General features: G+C 46.7%; 1 protein-coding gene across 1 annotated transcript in view; it reads left to right on the forward strand.

Moving 5' to 3' along the window:
* The window catches only part of LOC140191991 (uncharacterized), a 76,356-nt gene that overhangs the window by 19,283 nt on the left and 35,755 nt on the right, over window positions 1-21,318 (forward strand). The window contains exons 3-5 of the mRNA XM_072249904.1: window positions 414-782; window positions 13,355-13,699; window positions 14,344-14,703. Of these exons, the coding sequence (XP_072106005.1) occupies window positions 414-782; window positions 13,355-13,699; window positions 14,344-14,703 (1,074 nt within the window). The remainder of the gene's footprint in view (window positions 1-413; window positions 783-13,354; window positions 13,700-14,343; window positions 14,704-21,318) is intronic.

Here is a 21,318-nt window from a genome sequence, read left to right on the forward strand (position 1 = left end):
CCAGCAATCTCACGATTTAATCCTAGTCTATCAAGGGGCAATTTACAATGATCTACGAACCGGTATGTCTTTGGACAGTGGGAGGACGTGGTCATGGGGCAAATGTATAAACTTCTTACAGGCAGCAGCACGAATTGAACCCAGCTGGCTTGTACTGTAAAGCATTTTGCTGACCAATACGCTACCATGCTGCCTTATGTGGGATCTCCAGATTTGCAGTGCTGATAGTGGAGTATTGCTGGCATTGTTCTTGTGTCTGTGTAAACTCCTTCAGTATTACCACCATTACTGCATAGTGCTTACCAAGAATTCTGCAGTACTCTGAGTACACACCAACAGCAGTGTAACTCTGTCAACACTGAGGATCTTCTTCAATACTGTCTTGTTGCTTAATATTCATAATCTCTCCTCAGCTGTAGTGTCAGAGGAATGGACAGCCGACATTCAACAAGAAGTTACAGTGCGGAAGGGCCTGTGTGCACACATTCGGTGTCAATACAGCTATCCATCACGTCTGGCAAATGACCAACGGGTGGGAATCTGGTTTAACTCAAATAACCTGTTTTCATGGTCACAGATAGCCTTTCATTCCAAGAATAGCAGTCATATAATGCCAAAGTATCACCATCGGACCTGGCTCTCTGGAAACCTGAATGACAAGAACTGTTCCTTGAATATAAACAATGTTACACAGGAAGATGAAGGTCCTTATCACTTCAGAATTGAATTTAAAGACCTGGATCGCTATAGCTACTCCACCATAACACAACTATGTGTTGATGGTAAGTGTTTTGTCTAATTATATAATGATAGACACTCAGCAGTCAGGGAGAAATGGCCAAACTGTGCTGATTTCCCAGTAACACAATTCACAAATCATTAATGCAGAATGGGATTATCAGTGACTTTGTTGTGCCTCCATCAGTGCTAACACAATCTCCAAATTCACTGTCTATGCTATCATGTTATCTCCTTCACTTCTCTCTGTTATAAACTAAGTTACAGATGGACAACATTTTTACAGCACCCTTTATTTCCTCAGGATGTCTGAGCCTGCTTCCCAGTGTGGGTGGGCTCCATTAATGCCAGTGTGGGAACAGCCTGCTTCCCAGTGTGGCTGGGCTCCATTAATGCCAGTGTGGGAACAGCCTGCTTCCCAGTGTGGGTGGGCTCCATTAATGCTGGTATGGGAACAGCAAACAATATAGTGCAGCAATGCAGAGGGTCAAGCAGCATATGTGGCAGGAAAGGAATTTTTAACATTTCTAGTCAAAACCCTGCAACATTCTGTCCACTTCACAGCTCAATTTCCTGTCTATCACCAAACACAGCAGCCCATCTTGCAATCATCATTTTTGAGGTTAAAATAAAATGTAAGTCCCAGCACATCACACATTACCATCTAGACAAAATGACCTATTTATGCTAATACAGTCACTGGACATTAAGCACAGAAACTGTCCATTTAGTTCACCCTGTGCCGAGTCACGCCTGTCTGGTTCTGAAACACAGCTGTCTGTTCACCTCACAACAATTAACTTATCCAAATCTCCCCTATATGCTGCAATTCAGCCCCCATACACCACTTCTGTTGGCAGCTCTTTTCACACTTACATCACCTTCTGAGGGAAGACATTCTTCTTCAGATTTCTCTTAAATATTTCACCTTTCACCCTGAAGCATTGGCCTCCAGTTGTAGTCTCACCCAACCAAAAAACATGCATGGATACACCCAATCTACATCCCTCATTACTTTGTATACGTCTATATGATCTCCCCTCATTCTCCTGTATTCCAGGGAATAAAGTTCAGGAGGTCCACAAGTCCTGTCGATTTTCTCTGCATTCTTTTAAACTTATTGATATATTTTCTATATTGTTTTTATTGGTTGGCTTATTTTACACAAAACAACATTAATTTTGTAGGTTTATATTACATAATTGGATCTTCCCAGCCTCTTCAAAAAAAGGCAACAATTATATCAGTGCTCAAGACTCTCTGTAATTTACCTATCACCACAGTAGGTCTATGGCAGGAATGATCTCAATGGCTCTTCACGTGGCCTTAGATCACCTGGACAATGCACACACCTCTGTCACAATGCTTTTATGTTGGCTATAGCTTAGCATTCAACACCATAATTCACACAGTTCTGATCGATAAGCTACAGAACCTGGGCTTCTGTCCCTCTCTCTGCAAGTGGATTCTTGACCACAATCTGTGTGTATTGCTAATAATATCTCCTCCTCACTGATGACCAACACTGGCACACCCCAAGGGCCCACTGTTCTTCTCTCTCGATACTCATGACTGTGTGACTCAAATGCCATTGATAAATTTGCTGATGATGCTACCATTATTCCTAGAATCTCAGATGGAGACGCTAGAGCATACAGGAGCAAAATATGCTAGCTAGTTGAGTGGTGTCGTACCAATAACCTTGCAATCAATGTCAGTAAGATGAAAGAGCTGATTGTGAAGGATAAGATGAGGAAACATGAACCAATCCTCATAGAGGGATCAGAGTGGAGGGAGAGAGAGCAACTTCAAGTTCCTGGGTTTCAAGATCTCTGAGGATCTGACCTGGTCCCAACATATTGATGCAGCTATAAAGAAGGCAAGACAGCGGCTATATTTCATTAGGAGTTGAAGAGATTTTGTTTATCACCTAAAACACTCAAATTTCAATAGATATACCATGGAAAGCATTCTGACAGGCCACATCACTGTCTGGTATGGGTGGGTGCTACTGTACAGGACTGAAAGAACCTACAGAAAGTTGTAATATTAGTCAGCTCCATCTTGGGTACTAGCCTCCGTAATCTAAGACGTCTTCAAGGAGCGGTGCCTCAGAAAGGTGGCATCCATTATTAAGGACCCATCCCCCAGGGCATGCCTTCTTATTGTTACTGTCAGGAAGGAGGTGCAGAAGACTGAAGGCATACACTTAGCGATTCAGGAACAGCTTCTTCCCCTCTGCAATCCAATTCCTAAAGGGACATTGAATCCATGAATATATATATATATATATATATATACACACTCTTATTTACCAATTTTTTTCCTATATTATGTATTGCATAGTAATGCTGCTACCGTTAACAAATTTCATGACTCATGCCGGTGACAATAAACCTGATTCTAATTGTTAATTTGCTTCTCCTTTGCCATCTAAAATCATAATAAGTGAGCAGACCCACCCTCCAGCTTTTCCAAGCTTCCTGCAGTTCCTCAACGTCACATAGTCACAGTTCAAACACTGCATAAACCTGAAAGCATGTACACTAGTCTTCAGTTGTTGTCAGACTCTTGAATGATAGGATGGACTGTTGACCTCAGCTACTTTGTTTTGATCCTGCAGTAAGTTTTTTACTTGCACTGCACTTTCTCTATAACTGTTGCTCTTTATTCTGCATTGTTATATTTTTGCCTTGTTTTACCTCAATGCACTGTGTAATGCTCTGTGTATACAAGCTTTTCACGTGACAATAATAAACCAATACTATGCACATTCAACTGCAAGGCCTTTAGATTTGTGTAACACCAGCCCTCTGGTGCACTTACTCTGTCATTTCCTGTCACAATCTGTTTCTCCTTTTCTATGTTTACACATCTGTTTTGTGACTTATTTCTACTTTTTGCTTTAACAATCTTTTCCAACTTTGATCTCACTTCCTCCATAAATCCCACTATTTTGTTTAAAATCCTCGCAGAGAGAGGTGGGTGAGGGGTTTCAGTGCAAATTGTCTCCATTTGTTGTGATAATTGCTAAATGTATATTGCAGAGACTCTGAGCCAGTGCTGCCTGAACAGGGAGCTGTGTCATCTCCCTAGCCTTGTCTGTTGAAGGTGCCCAGGCTGAATGTGAGGGAAACTCAGGAAACTCCCTAGCTCCAGGGCAATAGGACCATACAATTCTGTGAAGATTGAAGGTTGACAAGTCTGTCTGTTCTGAAGCACCTCATCCTTGGGTTTTGACAGCAGAAAGCTGTTGTTTTGGTTTTAATTTTCCACAGTTCACCGACATTGGGAAAGGTTGCATAAGATTGGAATGTTGCAAAGGTTTTTTTTCTCTCAAACAACAAGGAAGACATTGGGAGAGTACACATTAGGGAAAATAGTGGAAGCTATTATTGAAGATATTACAGGCAGAGCATTGGCTAGGTAAGAAGGTAAATAGGATTTTTACTGATTGACAAAATGGAATGCAAGTGTACACAGGGATAGGTAAAGAAAACAAAGATATGGTTGCAAATCTTTCAGAAGACTCCAAAGAAGAAAATTAACCTCTGAAGAGGAGGACACAAAGCATAAAGGTAGAGTATGGGCAAAGTGTGGTGAATAGAGTAAACCATGGAAAACATGAAATAGACACCATTACAGCATAGAAACAAGCCCTTTGGCCCATCGAGTCCATGCTAAACTATTATTCTGCCTATTCCCAAGGGCCTACACATCGCCCTCCATACCCCTCCCATCCATGGATTTATCCATACTTCTCTTAAATGTTCAAATTAAACCCACATCCACTACTTCTGCTGGTAGCTCATTCCTCTGAGTGAAGAAATTTGCCCTCTTCCTCTTAAGTATTTCACCTTTCACCTTTAACATACGATCTCTACGTCTAGTCTCACCCACACTCAGTGAAGAAGGCCTTCCATTTACCCTATCTATACCCTCATAATATAAAAAAAAGGTACGTCGTATCCAGAATTTTTCCAGTTAGCTGACGACTTCCTCCCACACTGCTCTGACGTAGCGGGAAATCACGTACGAGGCAAGTTACAGCAGTGGTTTGTCATTTTCTTTCTGCCAGGTGAGTTTTTAAAAGAGATCACCAGCTCATGAAATGCCTAAGCGTGCAGGGGAGCTGGCTGGATTCGAACTTGGGACCTCCCACCCCGCAGTCCAGCACTGATGCCACTATGCCACCAGCTGGGTCCCTCATAATATATACCTCTACAAATCTCCTCTCATCTTCCTACGTTCCATGGAATTAAGTCTTACCCTATTCAACCTTCTACTACAACTCAGGTCCTCAAGTCCTGGTAACATTAGACATTGAAGCAGAATTACACCACCTGGCCCATTGAGTCTTCTCCGCCATTTAATCATGGCTGATCCTTTGTTCCCCTCCTCAACCCCATTCCGCAGCCTGCTCCCTGTAACTTTTGATGCTGTATCCAATAAGAACCTATCAATGTCTGCATTAAATACACCTAACGACTTGGCTTCCACAGCTGCCTGTGAGAACAAATTCCACAAATTCGCAACCTTTGGCTCAAGTCTGTTTTAGATGGACCCCCCCTATCCTGAAGCTGTGCCCTCTTGTCCTAGACTCCCCGACCATGGGAAACATCCTTGCCACATCTGCTCTGTCTAGGCCTTTCAACATTCAAAAGGTTTCAATGAGATCCCCCCTCATTCTTCTAAATTCCAGCGAGCACAGACCCAAAGCCATCAAGCGTTCTTCGTATGATAACCCTTTCATTCCCGGAATCATCCTTGTGAACCTCCTCTGAACCCTCTCCAATGCCAGCACATCTTTTCTGAGATGAGGAGCCCATCCCTGCTCTTGAATTCAAGACCTCTTGAAATGAACGCTAACATGGCATTTGCCTTCCTCACCACTGACTCAACCTGCAAGTAAACCTTCAGGGTGTTCTGCACAAGCACTCCAAAATCCCTTTGCATCTCAGATTTTTGGATTTTCTGCCTGTCTAAAAAATAGTCTGCACATTTAATTCTAATTCCAAAGTGCATGACCATGCATTTTCCAACATTATATTTCATTTGCCACTTTCTTGCCCATTCTCCAAATCTGTCTAAGTCCTTCTGCAACCTACCTGTTTCCTCAGCACAGCTCCTCCACCAATCTTTGTATCATCTGGAAATGTGGCAACAAAGCCATCTGTCCCCATCACGTAATCATTGCTATACAGCATAAAAAGAAGTGGTCCCAACACTGACCCCTGTGGAAGACCACTTGTCACTGACAGCCAACCTTTTATTTCCACTCGCTGCCTCCTGCTAATCAGCCAATGCTGATAGGACATAGAAACATAGAAAACCTACAGCACATTACAGGCCCTTCGGCCCACAAAGTTGTGCCAAACATGTCCCTACCTTAGAAATTACTAGGCTTACCTATAGTCCTCTATTTTTCTAAGCTCCATGTACCTATCCAAAAGTCTCTTAAAAGACCCTATCATATCCGCCTCCACCACCATTGCTGGCAGCCCATTCCACGCACTCACCACTCTCTAAGTAAAAAACTTACCCCTGACATCCCCTCTGTACCTACTCCCCAGCACCTTAAACCTGTGCCCTCTTGTGGCAACCATTTCAGCCTGGGAAAAAGCCTCTGACTATCCACACAGTCAATGCCTCTCATCTATCAGGTCACCTCTCATCCTCCGTCGCTCCAAGGAGAAAAGGCCGAGTTCACTCAACCTATTCTCATAAGGCATGCTCCCCAGCCCAGGTAATATCCTTGTAAATCTCCTCTGCACTCTCTCTAGAGTTTCCACATCCTTCCTGTAGTGAGGTGAACAGAACTGAGCACAGTTGTCCAAGTGGGGCCTGACCAGGGTCCTATATAGCTGCAACATTACCCCTCAGCTCCTAAACTCAATCCCATGATTGATGAAGGCCAATACACCGTATGCCTTCTTAACCACAGAGCCAATCTGCGCAGCAGCTTTGAGTGTCCTATGGACTCGGACCTCAAGATCCTTCTGATTCTCCACACTGCCAAGAGTCTTACTATTAATACTATATCCTGGCATCATATTTGACTTACCAAAATGAATCACCTCACACTTATCTGGGTTGAACTCCATCTGCCACTTCTCAGCTCAGTTTTGCATCCTATCAATGTCCCGCTGTAATCTCTGATAGCCCTCGTCACTATCCACATGTAACCCTCAGGCTCGCCCGCTCGCATTCGTCTAGGGGTATCAGCTTTCGGCCCCGCCAAACTGTGTATTCACATTTATGTGGATGCTGTGTAATGTACTCCCAATTACAAACCCACAATGCAAAATATCAGACAGTACACCATATGCAATTAAATGATAGACTTTATGAATCTTAATCTGAATATGGGGTTAGTATGAAAATAAACAAAACAAAATAAAAGTCCAAATTAAAGTCACAGTATCAATTGGAGCTCACTCAGTAGACATTCCTCCACCACCAATCTCTGCCGAACGTTGCTGACCCTCGGATCCCAGCCTACGCCATCCGGTGGTCTACCAGCGCTCTCCACACGTGATCTTCCTCTTCCTCTCTCCTTGACAAAAAACTCCATGAAAACCTCAGCTCCCAGACACGCAAGAAAGAATAACATTTCTCCCATTGGATAGCCACTGAATTCCAAAGTCCCATTATCTCTAGTCATAACCCAAACATTTCTGCTACAGAGAAACCACTACCTCAGCAGTTAACATTATAGAGAAGCCATTACATTAGCCTTAGCAGCTAACATTACAGAGAAGCCATTACATTAGTTAACATTACAGAGAAGCCGTTACATACAACACCCCCAACCTTTGTGACATCAACAAATTGACTAACCCATCCCTCCACTTCCTCATCCAGTCATTTATAAAAATCACGAAGAGTGGGGGTTCCAGAACAGATTCCTGAGGCACACTACTGGTCACCGACCTCCATGCAGAATATGACCTGTCTACAACCATTCTTTGCCTTCTGTAAGCAAGCTAATTCTGGATCCACAAAGCAAGGTCCCCTTGGATACCATGCCTCCTTGCTTTCTCAATCAGCCTTGCATGGGGTACCTTGTCAAATGCCTTGCTGAAATCCACATACACTATGTCTATGGCTCTACCTTCATCAATGTGTTTAGTCACATCCTCAAAAAATTCAATCAGGCTCGTAAGGCACGACCTGCCCTTGACAAAGCCATGCTGATTATTCCTAATCATATTATGCCTCTCCAAATGTCATTAAATCCTGCCTCTCAGGATCTTCTCCATCAACTTACCAACCACTGAAGTAAGACTCACTAGTCTATAATTTCCTGGGCTATCTCTACTCCCTTTCTTGAATAAGGGAATGACATCCACAACCCTCCAATCCTCCGGAACCTCTCCCGTTTCCACTGATGATGCAAAGATCATCGCTAGAGGCTCAACAATCTCCTCCCTTGCTTCCTACAGCAGCCTGGGGTACATCTCGTCTGGTCCCAGTGACTTATCCAACTTGATGTCTTCCAAAAGCTCTGGCACATCCTCTTTCTTTCAAGCTCTTTAATCTGCTGTACCCTACGATCACCAAGATCCTCTTCCATAGTGAATACTGAAGCAAAGTATTCATTAAGTACCTCTGCTATCTCCTCCCGTTCCATACACACTTTTCCACTGTCACACTTGATTGGTCCTATTCTCTCACATCTTATTCTCTCACATCTTATTCTCTTGCTCTTCACATACTTGTAGAATGCTTTGTACTTCATCTTCCAGACCTTTGCTCATCTACTTAACCTATCTCTATCTCTCTGTAGACTGTCTGTATCCTCTGCACAATTTGCTCTTCCATTCAATTTTGTGTCATCAGCAAACATTATACTCGGTCCCTCTTGCTGATCGTGAACAGTTGTGGCACACCACTCACCACTGATTGCCAACCAGGGAAACACCCAACTCTCTGCTTTCTATTGGTTAACCGATCCTCTGTCCATGCTAATACATCACCCCGACTCTCTGCACCCTTAGCTTATGTGGCACCTTATCAAATGCCTTCTTGAAATCCAAGTAAATGATGTACATCTGTTCCCCTCTATACATTGTGCTCATTACTTCCTCAAAGAACTCCATTAAGTTTGTTAAACAGGACCTGCCTTTGCTGAATCCATGCTGTGTCTGCCAGATGGATCTATTTCTTTCCAGATGCCTTGCTATTTCTTCTTTATTGATAGCTTCAATCATTTTCCCAACTGCAGATGTTAAACTAACTGACCTATAGTGATCTGCTTTTTGTCTACATCCTGTTTTTGAACAGTGGCGTGACATTTTCCTTCTTTCAATCCGTCAGGATCTGCCCAGAGTCCACAGATTTTTGTTAAATTATCACCAAAGCATCTACAATGACCTCTGCCATTTCTTTCAGTACCCTGGGAAGCATTCCATCAGGACCAGGGGACTTGTCCAGCTTTAGGCCCACAAGTTTTCTCAGCACAACCTCTTTAGTGATAGCTGTTATATTGAGGTCCTCAGCTCTAATCACATTCATAACATCTCTCCTTGGCATGCTAGATGTGTCTTCCACCATGAAGTCCGACACAAAATAGTCATTCAAAGCCTTGGCCATTTCCTCATTACCCAATATCAATTCCCCCTTCTTATCCTCCAAGGACATTCATTTTAGCCATCCTTTTCCACTTTATATAATTATAAAAACTTTTACTAATCATTTTTATATTTTGTGCTAGTTTATTTTCATAATCTATCTTCCCTTTCTTTATTGCTCAGTTGGTGGTACTTTGTTGCTTTTTAAAGTTTTCCCAATCTTCCAGTTTCCCACTACTGTTGGCAACTTTGTACGCATGAGCTTTTAGTTTGTTGCCTTCCTTTATTTCCTTAGTTATCCATGGCTGGCTCTCCCCACCCTTACTGTCCTTGCTTTTAACTGGAATGTACTTTTGCTGACCACCATGAAAATTCTCTTTCAAAGCCTTCCACTGTTCCTCAACCATTCCACCATATAGCCTGTGTTCCTAGTCTACCCATCAAATTCCTCCCTCAGCCCATTGTAGTCTCCCTTGTTTAGGCATAATACACTGGTTTTAGATCAAACTATTGCACCCTCCATTTGTATGAGAAACTCAGTCATACTATGATCACTCTTTCCAAGAGGATCCCTAACTATGAGATTGCTAATTTTACCTGTCTCATTGCACAGGACCAGATCTAAAATAGCACATTCCCTTGCAGGTTCAGTAACATGTTGTTCAAGAAAGCCATCATGGATGCATTCTATGAAGTCCTCCTCAAGACTACCTCGACCAAATTGATTCACCCAATCTATGTGCAAGTTAAAGTCCCCCAAAATAACAATAACTCTTGTTCCATTTTTACATGCCTCAGGTATTTGTTGGTTTATTGTCTGTACCACTGTAATGTTATCATTTGGTGGCCTACAGACAACTCACACAAGTGATTTTTTTTCTCCCATACTATTCATAATCTCTACCCAGACGGATTCAATATTTTGGTCCTTAGACCTGTCTCTGTCACCCTGATCTCAGAGCGCTACCCGACCTCCCTTACCTTCCTGCCTATCCTTCCGTATTACCTGATATCCTTGGATATTTAATTCTCAATCCTCTCCACTCTGTAACCACGTTTCTGTAAAGTCCAGTAAATCATAGCTCTTTGTATTGATTTGTACTGACCTTGTTGTGGATACTACGGGCATTCAGATAAAGTGCCCTTACACTCATTGTGCTTTTAAAATCTTGTATTCTTTGCCTACACTTTTCTACATTTTATCTATGCTTTTCTCTTTTACTTTATCCATACTTCTCCAATCTGTTGAAACCACCCCCTATCCACAGCCCTAGTTATGCAATTTGCCAAGATCCAGGTCCCATGACTGTTCAGGTGGAGCCTGTACCATTGGAACAGTTCCCTCCTTCCCCAATACTGGTGCCAGTTTCCCATTAATTCAAACCCACTTCTCCCACATCAATCCTTGAGCCAGGCATTTAACTCTCTAACCTTCTTGACCCTGTGTCAATTTCTGCGATTCAGGCAGTAATCCAGAGATTCCCACCTCTTTGATTCTGCTCTTTAACTTAGTCCCTAGCTGTTCAAATTCCCTCAGCAGAACCTATTTTCTCACTCTACTGATGTCGTTGATACCCACATGGACCATGGCAACTGGATCTTTCCTCTGCAGGTCAGATTAGATGTCCTGAACCCTGGCGTCAGGCAGGCAACACAGCCTTAGGGTCGCTCTCTCTCTGCGACAGAGAACTCTGTCTATTCCCCTGACTGTACTATCCCAATTACAACTATATTTCTCTTCTTTCCTCCCTCTTGAATGGTTCCCTGAACTATGGTGCCACAGTTAGGTTGCTCATCCTTCCTACAGCCCCCACTGTCATCCACACAGGGAGCAAGAATCTCAGACCTGTTAGACAAGCTCAAGGGCTGAGGGCCCTCCAGTGCTGTCTCTTGGATCCCACTACCTGCCTCACTCACAGTCACACCCTCTTGTCCCTGATCACTGACTGAATTTGAGGCAGCTAATCGGATAGGTGTAACTAACCCTTGAAACAGAGAATCCAGGTAAATCTCCCCTCCCTGATGTGCTGTAGTGTTTGAAGCTTCGAGCCTGAGTTCCTCGAGCAGCCAACACTTGCTGCAGATGTGATCACCAGGAAACACAATGGGGTCCACCAGCTCACACATCATGCAGCTACAGCACATCGCCTGATCCTGCATCTTCCCTACTTTATTTAATTAGTTGTAGTTTGATGACACTTCTATTCAAACGCTACGAAAGCTTTACTGAGTATTCACCTGATCCTCTTCACTGAAGCCTCTTGAGCCAAGGTTGGCAAACTCTGCTTTCTCTGCCGGTAAATTATACTGCGAAGCAACTCTTAGTCTCGCCCTGTTGCGCCTACAACAACTTGGCCATTAGTCTAATTATCAGTTCGTTTCTTTGAAAAACAGTGCAAGTGCATCTATTACTGCTAACGCTAACAAACTACTTTTGCAAAAGCAAGAAAAAATTGTCACCCAAAACAAGGGGAAGGCCAGAAAAAATTTCCAATGTGGCCCCTGTAAGGTGACCAAACACAAGTTACATATGCAGCCACATTTGAAATTTAAAATTAACAAAAGAATGCTACAGGCCAAACCAACCAAACCTCTCTCGCACACTCACTCTCACACTCTCCCAAACAGAGAGTCTGACTGGAGTCTGCTGCACTAGCACCAGCTCAACCCCGATAGCTGAAGTACTGGGGGACTGGAGGATAGCTAATGTTGTTCATATTTGCAAATTTTCACTCTACTCTTTTAATCTTATTGATACATTTCTTATAGATAGGTGACAAGAACTGCACACAATGCTCCAAATTATGACTTACCAATGTCTTATATAACTTCAACATAGCATTCCAACTCCTGTATTGATTGATACAAAGGCCAACATGTCAAAAGCTCTCTTTACGATCCTATCTGCCTGTGATGCCACTTTCAAGGAATGATACACCTGTATTCCCAGATCCCTCTGTTCTACTGCACTCTTTGGTTCCTGACCATGTAAGCCCCACCCTGGTGTCCTCCCAAAGTGCAACACTTCACTCTTGTCTGCATTAAATTCCATCTACCATTTTTCAGCTTGTACAGATCATGCTGCAAGCTTTGATAGCCTTCCTCACAGTCAACTATGCTCCGATATTGGTTTCATCCACAAATTTGCTGATCCAAATCACTGATGTAGATGACAAATAATAATGGACACAGTATCGATCCCCGTGCCGCATGACTAGTTACAGTCCTTCAGTCAGAAAGGCAACCATCTACCACCACTCTCTGGCATCTCCCACGAAGTCAAATTCAATTCACCACCCAATCCTGAATGCCGAGTGACTGAACCTTCTTGACCAATCTCCCATGCAGGACCTTGTCAAAGGCCTTACTAAAGTCCATGAAAACAACATCTAGCACCTTACCTTCATCAACATTCCTGGTACCTTCCTCAAAAAACTCTAAAATATTATTTAGACATGTGCAAAGCCATTTTGACTATCCCTAATTAGTCCCTGTCTATACAAATACTCATATATCCAGTCCCTTAGAACACCTTCCAATAAGTTACCCACTACTGGTGTCAGGCTCACTGGCCTACAATTTCCTGGCTTATTCTTAGAGCCTTTCTTAAGCAACAGAACAACATTAGCTGCCTTCCAATCCTCTGACATTTTCACCCATGGTTAAGGATGTTTTAAATATCTCTGCTAGGGCCCCTACAATTGCTGCACCAGCTTCACATAAAGTCTGGTCAGGTCATGGAGGTTTTTCCACCCAATATATCCATCCTTCAGAGTGGTATTTGCTCAGTACTACCCCTTCAGCTCCGTCCCTCCCATAATGCAATACTTCCTTGGTGCTGTCTGCCCTCATATGCTGAACTTCCATAGAAACCCCTCCCACACTGTGCCACCCCTCAATGCCATCCCTTCTGCAGCATGGCATATGATTTGGCAACCCAGAGTATGGCATCAGGGGTTGGAGACTTGAGCACGTAGATGAAGGACTGGTAAACTGACAGGCCATCCAATACCTAACATCAGTTATTTCTCTCTCGGCTGTAGTGTCAGGACAAAGCAGAGCCAATACTCCAAGAGTTGTGACAGCACAGAGGGGGCTCTGTGCCTTTATTCCATGCCACTACCAATCGGACAAGAAGACCCGAGATGGAATCTGGCTGAAGGATGAGTGCTCGACTCAAACAGTCATCTTCCACTCCAGTGATCCCAATCGTGAGTCACCAGGGTTTCACCATCGGACCCGGCTGTCTGGAGATCTAAAGAATGGTGACTGTTCCCTAATTATTGACAACGTCACAGAGAAGGATGAAGGCACTTATTACTTTAAAATTGAATTCGGAAAAGGGGAGCAGTTTGTCCACCTCTCCATAACACATCTCCGCATTACTGGTGAGTGCATTATATAATTAATTAGTTGTTGATCAGCTGTCAGTGGAAAGTTTTACCAATACAGCTTAGTATAATGCAGTTTTGGACAATCAGTGACTTAGCAATGCCATCCATGTCCTTTCTTGTTCATAATGAGTGCAAAATGATGGGCCACTAGTTGTCCGACAAGGGGCCCGAGCACTTTGTTGAGGTAGTGAAACAGGCTTCTCCATCACTACTCGATGTTGTCCATTGAAAGTCCTCAGAGTGAAAGTAGGATCAGAGAAGTGGAAGAGAAGGAGAAACACGGGAATATTACTTGGGATTCCTAGTTTCCAGTAGATGGCAGGGTGTATAGTGAATAGAGTTGTACCTCAAAACTCCAACAACCCCAGTGGGTAACAACCTCTATGGGCTTTGTTCCTTTGACAGGTTGGGTTTCCCTCTGTTTCCTTCCACCTCTCAAAGATTAATTGCTTGGCTGTGATAATTTGCCCCAGTGTGTAGGCGATTGGGAGAATCTGGAGAAAGACCCCGGTTCCAGTGCAGGGGATGTCAGCCTGGGATATGTGATTAGGATCTGCAGTGGACACCCACTGGTTTAAATATGGAAATTGGTGGGTTTATCAAGCAATGTTAAATGTTGCTACTTTTTTCATCTGTAGCATCAGAGAAATGGAGAGTCCACGTGAAAGAAAGTATCACAGTGCAAAGGGGTATGTGTGCTTGGATTCCCTGTCACTTCAGTTACCCATCGTGCCTTGCAAATGAAACACGGGATGGAATCTGGGTTAAAGGAGGGAATCAGAGCCACCTGCCCGTAGCCTTTCACTCCATGGATCGCAATAAAGAGACACTGAAGTTCAAGCGTCGGACCTGGCTGGCCGGAGACCTGAAAGACGGCAACTGTTCCCTGGTTATAAACAATATCACACAAGAAGATGAAGGTTCTTATACTTTCAGAATTAAATTTAAAAACCAGGATCAATATAGTTATCACTCCATAACACAGCTGAATGTTACTGGTAAGTACATTGTAATATTATTAAACAAAAAATGTATGACAGTCAGTATAATAGTGTCAACCATCCCTATGCCCCCTTAGATGGTGCCTGGCCTGCAATGTTCTTCCAGCAAAGATCTAAGCATATGCAGTCTCTTGTTTAATCATGAACTCTGCTGATTTCCAATTAATACAAGTCACAGCTTAGTATAATGTAGTGTAAGAATATTAGTAACCTGGCATAAACATGGTGTTCTGCTGGAAATCCTGAGCAACACTCAGCAAGTCAAGAAGCATCTGTAGACGTGAATAAACAGTCGGCGTTTTGGCCTGAGAGCCTTCATCAGCACTGAAAAGGAAGGGTCTCATCCTGAAATATGGACAGTTTATTATCTGCAGAGATTCTGCCCGACATGCTAAGCTTGTCCAGCATTCTGTGTGTGTTGCTCAGCTACTTGGCCTTCCAGTTCCCTATCTGATAATTACGATAAATTCCCTCATCCATCAATATTCTCAACTGCAGATTTCTCTCTAATTGTGCTGTCTCATCATTAAAGAAACAGCAGGAATTGCTTTTCTGTAACACCTGTCATGTCCTCACTGTCCCTGCCAATTTGCCCCACACTAGCACGGCAGTGTGGGAGGGGGAGCAGTCAGTCTGCAGACAGCAGCACGCACATCACCAAGGTAAAAGGGCCAGGCACACTGTTTTAAAGGCTTTATTCAAGGATGAATTGTCTCCATGCTGCTGTGAACAGGAGTACACCACAAGATGGGAGAACCTGAGGGAAAACTGCTTCCTCAGAGGGGACATACTAAGACAGCACCATACTGTCAGAGGGGAGATACTGACAGACACCAGACTCTCAGAGGGGAGATACTGAGAGAGCGTCACACTGTCAGAGGGGAGATATTGAGGGACACCACACTCAGAGGGGAGATACAAAGGGAATACAACATATCAGAGGGGAGATACTGAGAGACACCAGACTCTCAGAGGAGAAATACTCAGAGAGCATCACATTGTCAGAGGGGACATACTGAGCTAACATCATGCTGTCAGAGAGGAGATACTGAGGGAATATCAAACTGTTGGAGGGGAGAAACTGAGAGACACCACATTTTGAGAGGGAAGATACTGAGAGCCACCGCACTGTCAGAGGAGAGATACTCAAGGACACCATATGGTCAGGGGGGAAATACTGAGAAAGCATCACACTGTCAGAGGGCAGATACTGAGGGGACTCACACTGTCAGAGAGGATATACAGAGGGACACCACACTGTCAAAGGGGAGACACTGAGAGACACCACACTGTCAGAAGGGAGATACTGAGGGACACCACACTGTCAGAGGGGAGATACTGAGGGAATACAACACTTTGAGAGGGGAGATACTGAGAGAGCACCACATTGTCAGAGGGAAGATACTGAGAGACATCATACATTCAGAGGTGGAGACACTGAGGGAACATCACACTGTCAGAGGGGAGATACTGAGGGAAAACACACTGTCAGAGGGGAGATACTGAGAGACACCACACTGTCAGGGGGGATGGACTGAAAAAACCACACTGTCAGATGGGAGTTATTGAAGGACATCACACTGTCAGAAGGGAGATACAAAGGGAATACAACACTGTCAGAGGGGAGTGTGTGCTCCCCCGGCGTGAAGAGGAGAAGGGAACGTTCCTGCAAGAGGGCAGGGGATGTAGATGCGGGGGAGTCCCAGGAAGGGGTGGGAATCCGGGTAGGGGTTGGTTCTAAACCTGAGTCCCCAGATGTAGCCACCAGTCCTGGGGTAGCTGGTGTGGTTGTGCAAAAAGCTTGTGATAGCCCTGTTTGCACAAATGAGGCAGCCCTGGAGGCCTCCCCCCAGGACCTACAAGTCAGCGCCTCTCTGGAGGCCAGTGTACCGAATAATGTAAGAGGAGACGAGACAAAGCTCTCTCATTCTCAGCACCAGGCTGCTTGTGAATCCCTTGGACCAGAGCTGCCGGGTTCCCCTCTATGCCTGCCCCCTGGGGAGGGCGATATTCTGTGCACGTCGACCCCAGCAATTAATGACTTGCAGGGAGTCCCTGGGGATTGTCCCTCTACTGTCGCAAATGTGGATGAGGCTGATGCGACGGTGGAGCGGGCAAGTAAGAACGAGGTGCCCGCTACGCGGTATGGGTCACAAGCGCAGCCATCTTTTGGAACATGCGGGGAGGCCGATGGGGATTCTGTCTGCAGTGACGGGTTGGAGGGGGACTCTTTCGATAATGAAATAATGGACATCCTCACCCCTCCTGAGAAGTCCCTATTAATACCTGTAGAGGAAATTAAGCATTTTATTCTCACCTCTGAGGGTGCCAAGCACCGGCCTCAACTAGCCTCGCTTCGTTGGCCCAGCATGCCGAGGCTGGTGAGGTCCCTGCGAGTCATCCTCGGACGAAAGGGAAAGGGAAAGAGGAATGCGGTGGCGGGGAACGACAGACGGCAACTAAAATCTTTCCTAGATGACCTAGTAAGGGACATCAGAGGGAGAAGCAGCCTCGCTCCTACGGGGGATGGTGGGTCACAGGGTGTCGCTGGTACCGCTCGAGCCCGGAAGGCAAAAAGTAACCTTGCTTTCTTTCCGGACAGTGTGGTGGAGGGCGCCTCCGCTCTCACCGAAATGGGCACAGCTGCTGAGACCTAGTGTGCTCCCGCCATGAAGCTTACCATAGCTAGTCTCAATGTAAACGGCAGCAGGGGTCCTCTTCGCAGGCATAACAATCTCTCAGTCCTCAGGGATGGGCGGTATACGGTGAGTTTCCTGCAGGAAACCCATACCATCCCTGGGGACGAGTCTGCTTGGCTCCTGGAGTGGCGGGGCGGGGTCTACATGAGCCACCTCAGCTCCATTTCTAGCGGGGTGGGGATCCTGTTGGCCCCGACCTTCCAGCCAGTAATCGAAAGAGTCCAAGACGTTGTGCCTGGCCGTCTGCTCCACCTGGCTGTGCGCCTGAATGGCGTACCATTGCATTTTATCAATGTGTATGCTCCCAGACGCCGTGTGATGCAGACACGCCTATTCTGTCAGCTGTCCACCCTGCTGAGCTCCATCGATCCTGGGGATTGCGTCATCCTCGGGGGAGATTTCAATTGTACCCTCGAGGCTCGGGCCTCCAACGCGACCCAGCATCGGCAAAAAAGTTAAAGGAGCTAGTCGGCTCCTTTGACTTGGTGGACAGCTGGCGGAATCTTCACCCCAACTCTAGCGCCTTCTCGAGAAGGTCCAGAGAGGGGGGTTCCAGGATAGACCGCATTTACATCTCTCGGGCCTACGTCTCCCGCGTGTCGGCGTCCTCCATGCGGCCGGTGTCGTGCTCGGATCATCACTTTGTGTGGATGGAATTTATTCCACTACACCCTCGGGTGGGATCCGGGTATTGGCATTTTAAAAACCGGCTGCTGGAGGACAGCCGATTCCGGGATTCGTTCCAAGCTTTCTGGGTCTCCTGGAAGGAGAGACGGAGAGAGTTCTGCTCCCTACGGCTATGGTGGGATGTGGGCAAAGCCCACATCCGGTTTTTATGTTGGGAGTACACTAGGGGGTCGACAAAGAGGCGGAGCTCTGAGGTTGAGCGGCTTGAGAGAGCGTTGCTTGACCTGGAGTCCCGCCTCGGTCCGACCGCTGGAGATCAGCAGCTGTGGCAGGAATACCAGGAGAAGAAGGACGCACTAAGGAACCTGCAGCTTCAGCAGTCCCGAGGTGCGTACGTGAGGTCACGGATCCAAATGCTGCAGGATTTGGACCGTGGCTCACCCTTCTTCTACTCGTTGGAAAGGTGGCGGGGAGTTCAAAAGCAGCTAGTGGAGCTGCTGGCTGCCGATGGCTCCTCCATCACGGACCCTGATGGAATTAACAACGAGGTCCGTTCATTCTATCGGTCCTTATTCTCGCCTGATCCGTCAAATGCGGAGGCGTGTAATGAGGTCTGGAAGGATTTGCCTAAGGTCAGCCCAGAGGACGCAGTGCGTCTGGATGTCCCCCTGACTCGGGAGGAGCTGTCCACTGCCCTTCGGCAACTCCGGAGGGGCAAGTCCCCTGGTTTGGATGGACTGAGTGTTGAGTTTTATCAGGCTTTTTGGGATGTCCTGGGGGATGATTACAGCCTTGTCCTAGGGGAGAGCCTAGCCACCGGAGAAATGCCCCTCTCATGGCAAAGAGCTGTTGTGGTCCTACTGCCCAAGAAGGGAGACCTCCGCTTGCTAAAGAACTGGCGGCCGGTCTCCCTCTTGTGCGCGGACTACAAGATCCTCGCCCGGGCAATGGCCAACCGTCTGGGTTCGGTAATTGGACAGGTGGTCCATCCTGACCAATCTTACACAGTCCCGGGCCGCTCCATCCAGGACAATGTCCACCTAGTACGGGACCTGATCCACCTACTCCAGGAGACTGGGACCCCGGCAGCGTTTCTTTCTCTTGACCAGGAGAAGGCTTTTGACCGGGTGGACCACAGTTTCCTGGTGGGCACCCTGCAGGCTTTTGGGCTCGGACCACACTTTGTGGCCCGAGTTCGGCTCCTGCACTCTGCCGCAGAGTGCCTAGTTAAGATTAACGGATCATTGACAGGACCTATCCACTTCTGAAGAGGAGTGCGTCAAGGGTGCCCCATGTCCGGTCAACTGTATGCGATCTGTGTCGAGCCATTCCTCAGCCTTCTTCGGCGAAGGCTGACAGGTCTGGTTCTGCGCGAACCGGACATGGGGGTCGTCCTCTCGGCCTACGCCGATGACGTACTCCTCATGATGACAGACTCCTGTGACCTGCGGAGGATGCGCGAGTGCCAAGATGTTTTCTCGGCGGCATCCTCCGCCAGGATCAACTGGGTGAAATGTTCCGGACTCTTAGTAGGCCAGTGGCAGGTGGACTCCCTTCCGGAGGAGATGAGAGCTTTTGAGTGGAGCACCAGACATCTTCTCTATCTGGGAGTCTACCTGAGTCCTTCTGGGGAGATCTGGCTGGCGAACTGGCAGGACCTGGAGACAAAGGTCATGGCCCGGCTAGGGCGCTGGTCAGGCCTTCTCAGGGTGCTTTCCTATCGAGGCAGGGTGGTGGTCATAAACCAGCTGGTGGCCTCCATGTTGTGGTACCGGATGGTCACCTTGCCCCCCCACCGCCCCTTTTGTCGCAAGAATGCAGAGGAAGCTAGTGGACTTCTTCTGGGGAAACAGGAAGCACTGGGTCTCTGCAGCGGTTCTGAGTCTCCCAGAAGGAGAGGGCGGACAGTCGCTGGTGTGTGTACGCACACGACTGGCGGCTCTCCGCCTCAGGACTCTGCAGAGATTCCTGTACGCTGAGAACCCTCCCAGGTGGCACATGTTGGCGACTTTCTTCCTCCGGAGGGGCTGCTGTCTTGCCGAAGATATGCAGCTACCACCGGCGGGCGTCAGCCGTGCTGCTTTGCAGAGGCTGCCCGGCTTCTATCAGGATCTACTGAGAGTCTGGAACATGGTTGCCTCAGGCCGGGAATCCCCTCCTCTGGCAGAGGGCGGGGTCCTGGCCGACCCTTGCCCCGTCTCAACGGATGTCAGTGCGGCTCAGGTATGTGGAACGACTCGGGCTGAGCTGCTCGTCGGGCCCAGGCCCCGCAGCCTTGCCCGAGAGACGAATCCACACAACTTGAGCCGTCTTTCATCGACACCCACAATCCCATTCAGGGATGCAGGCAGGAGGTACCTTTATGGGCTGCTGCTCCACACCCTCCACCTCCTAGCATTTGTCCACCGTCCCGACACGCCATGGCGGTCAGTCTTTCCACCTGGAGGTGAGGGGGGTCCCCAATGGAAGCCCCTTTACAAGGGAGTCCTTCCCATGCACCTTGGGGATCTCGGCTGGAGGGTGCTGCATAAAGCGGTGCCCTGCAATAAGTTCTTTAGTTTGTACACGGATCTCCCAGCCGCGTGTCACTTCTGCGGGCTGGAGGAGACTGTGTACCATATGTACGTGGAGTGTGTGAGGCTGCAGCCCCTTTTCGCGTATTTGCGTGGGCTGCTTCTCGCTTTCTGGTTGCATTTCAGTCCCACCCTATTCATATATGGTCATCCAGTAAGGAGGGGGGCACAGAGGGATGAGGATGTCCTTGTCAACTTGCTCCTGGGGCTGGCGAAAACTGCCATCCGTGGCTCCTGGAAAAGGGTGGCAGGAGGTTCTCCCCGGGCGGACTGCCTGGCTATGTTTAGGGGGTATGTTCGTGCCCGGGTGAATATTGAAAAGGAATACGTACAGTCCACGGCGACCGTCGAGATGTTCCGGGACCGTTGGGCTCCGCGGGGTGTAAATGCCATCATTGATGAGGATGGCAATATATTGGTTTAACATGTATTGTCTGTTTGTGGTGTAGTAAATGTGTTAGTCACTGGTTTTGTAAATATTGTATAGCACCGACATTTGTAATAAAGAATTTTGTAGAAAAAAAAAGAGGGGAGATACTGAGAGACACCAGACTCTCAGAAGGGAAATACTCCGGGAGCATCACACTGTCAGATGGGACATACTGAGCTAACATCACGCTGTCAGAGAGGAGATACTGAGGGAATATCAAATTGTCAGAGGGGAGATACTGAGAGAAAACTTTCTGTTATAGGGGAGATACAGAGACAACAGA

The sequence above is a fragment of the Mobula birostris genome (genome assembly GCF_030028105.1).
Source record: "Mobula birostris isolate sMobBir1 chromosome 8 unlocalized genomic scaffold, sMobBir1.hap1 SUPER_8_unloc_1, whole genome shotgun sequence".
Classification (NCBI taxonomy): domain Eukaryota; kingdom Metazoa; phylum Chordata; class Chondrichthyes; order Myliobatiformes; family Myliobatidae; genus Mobula; species Mobula birostris.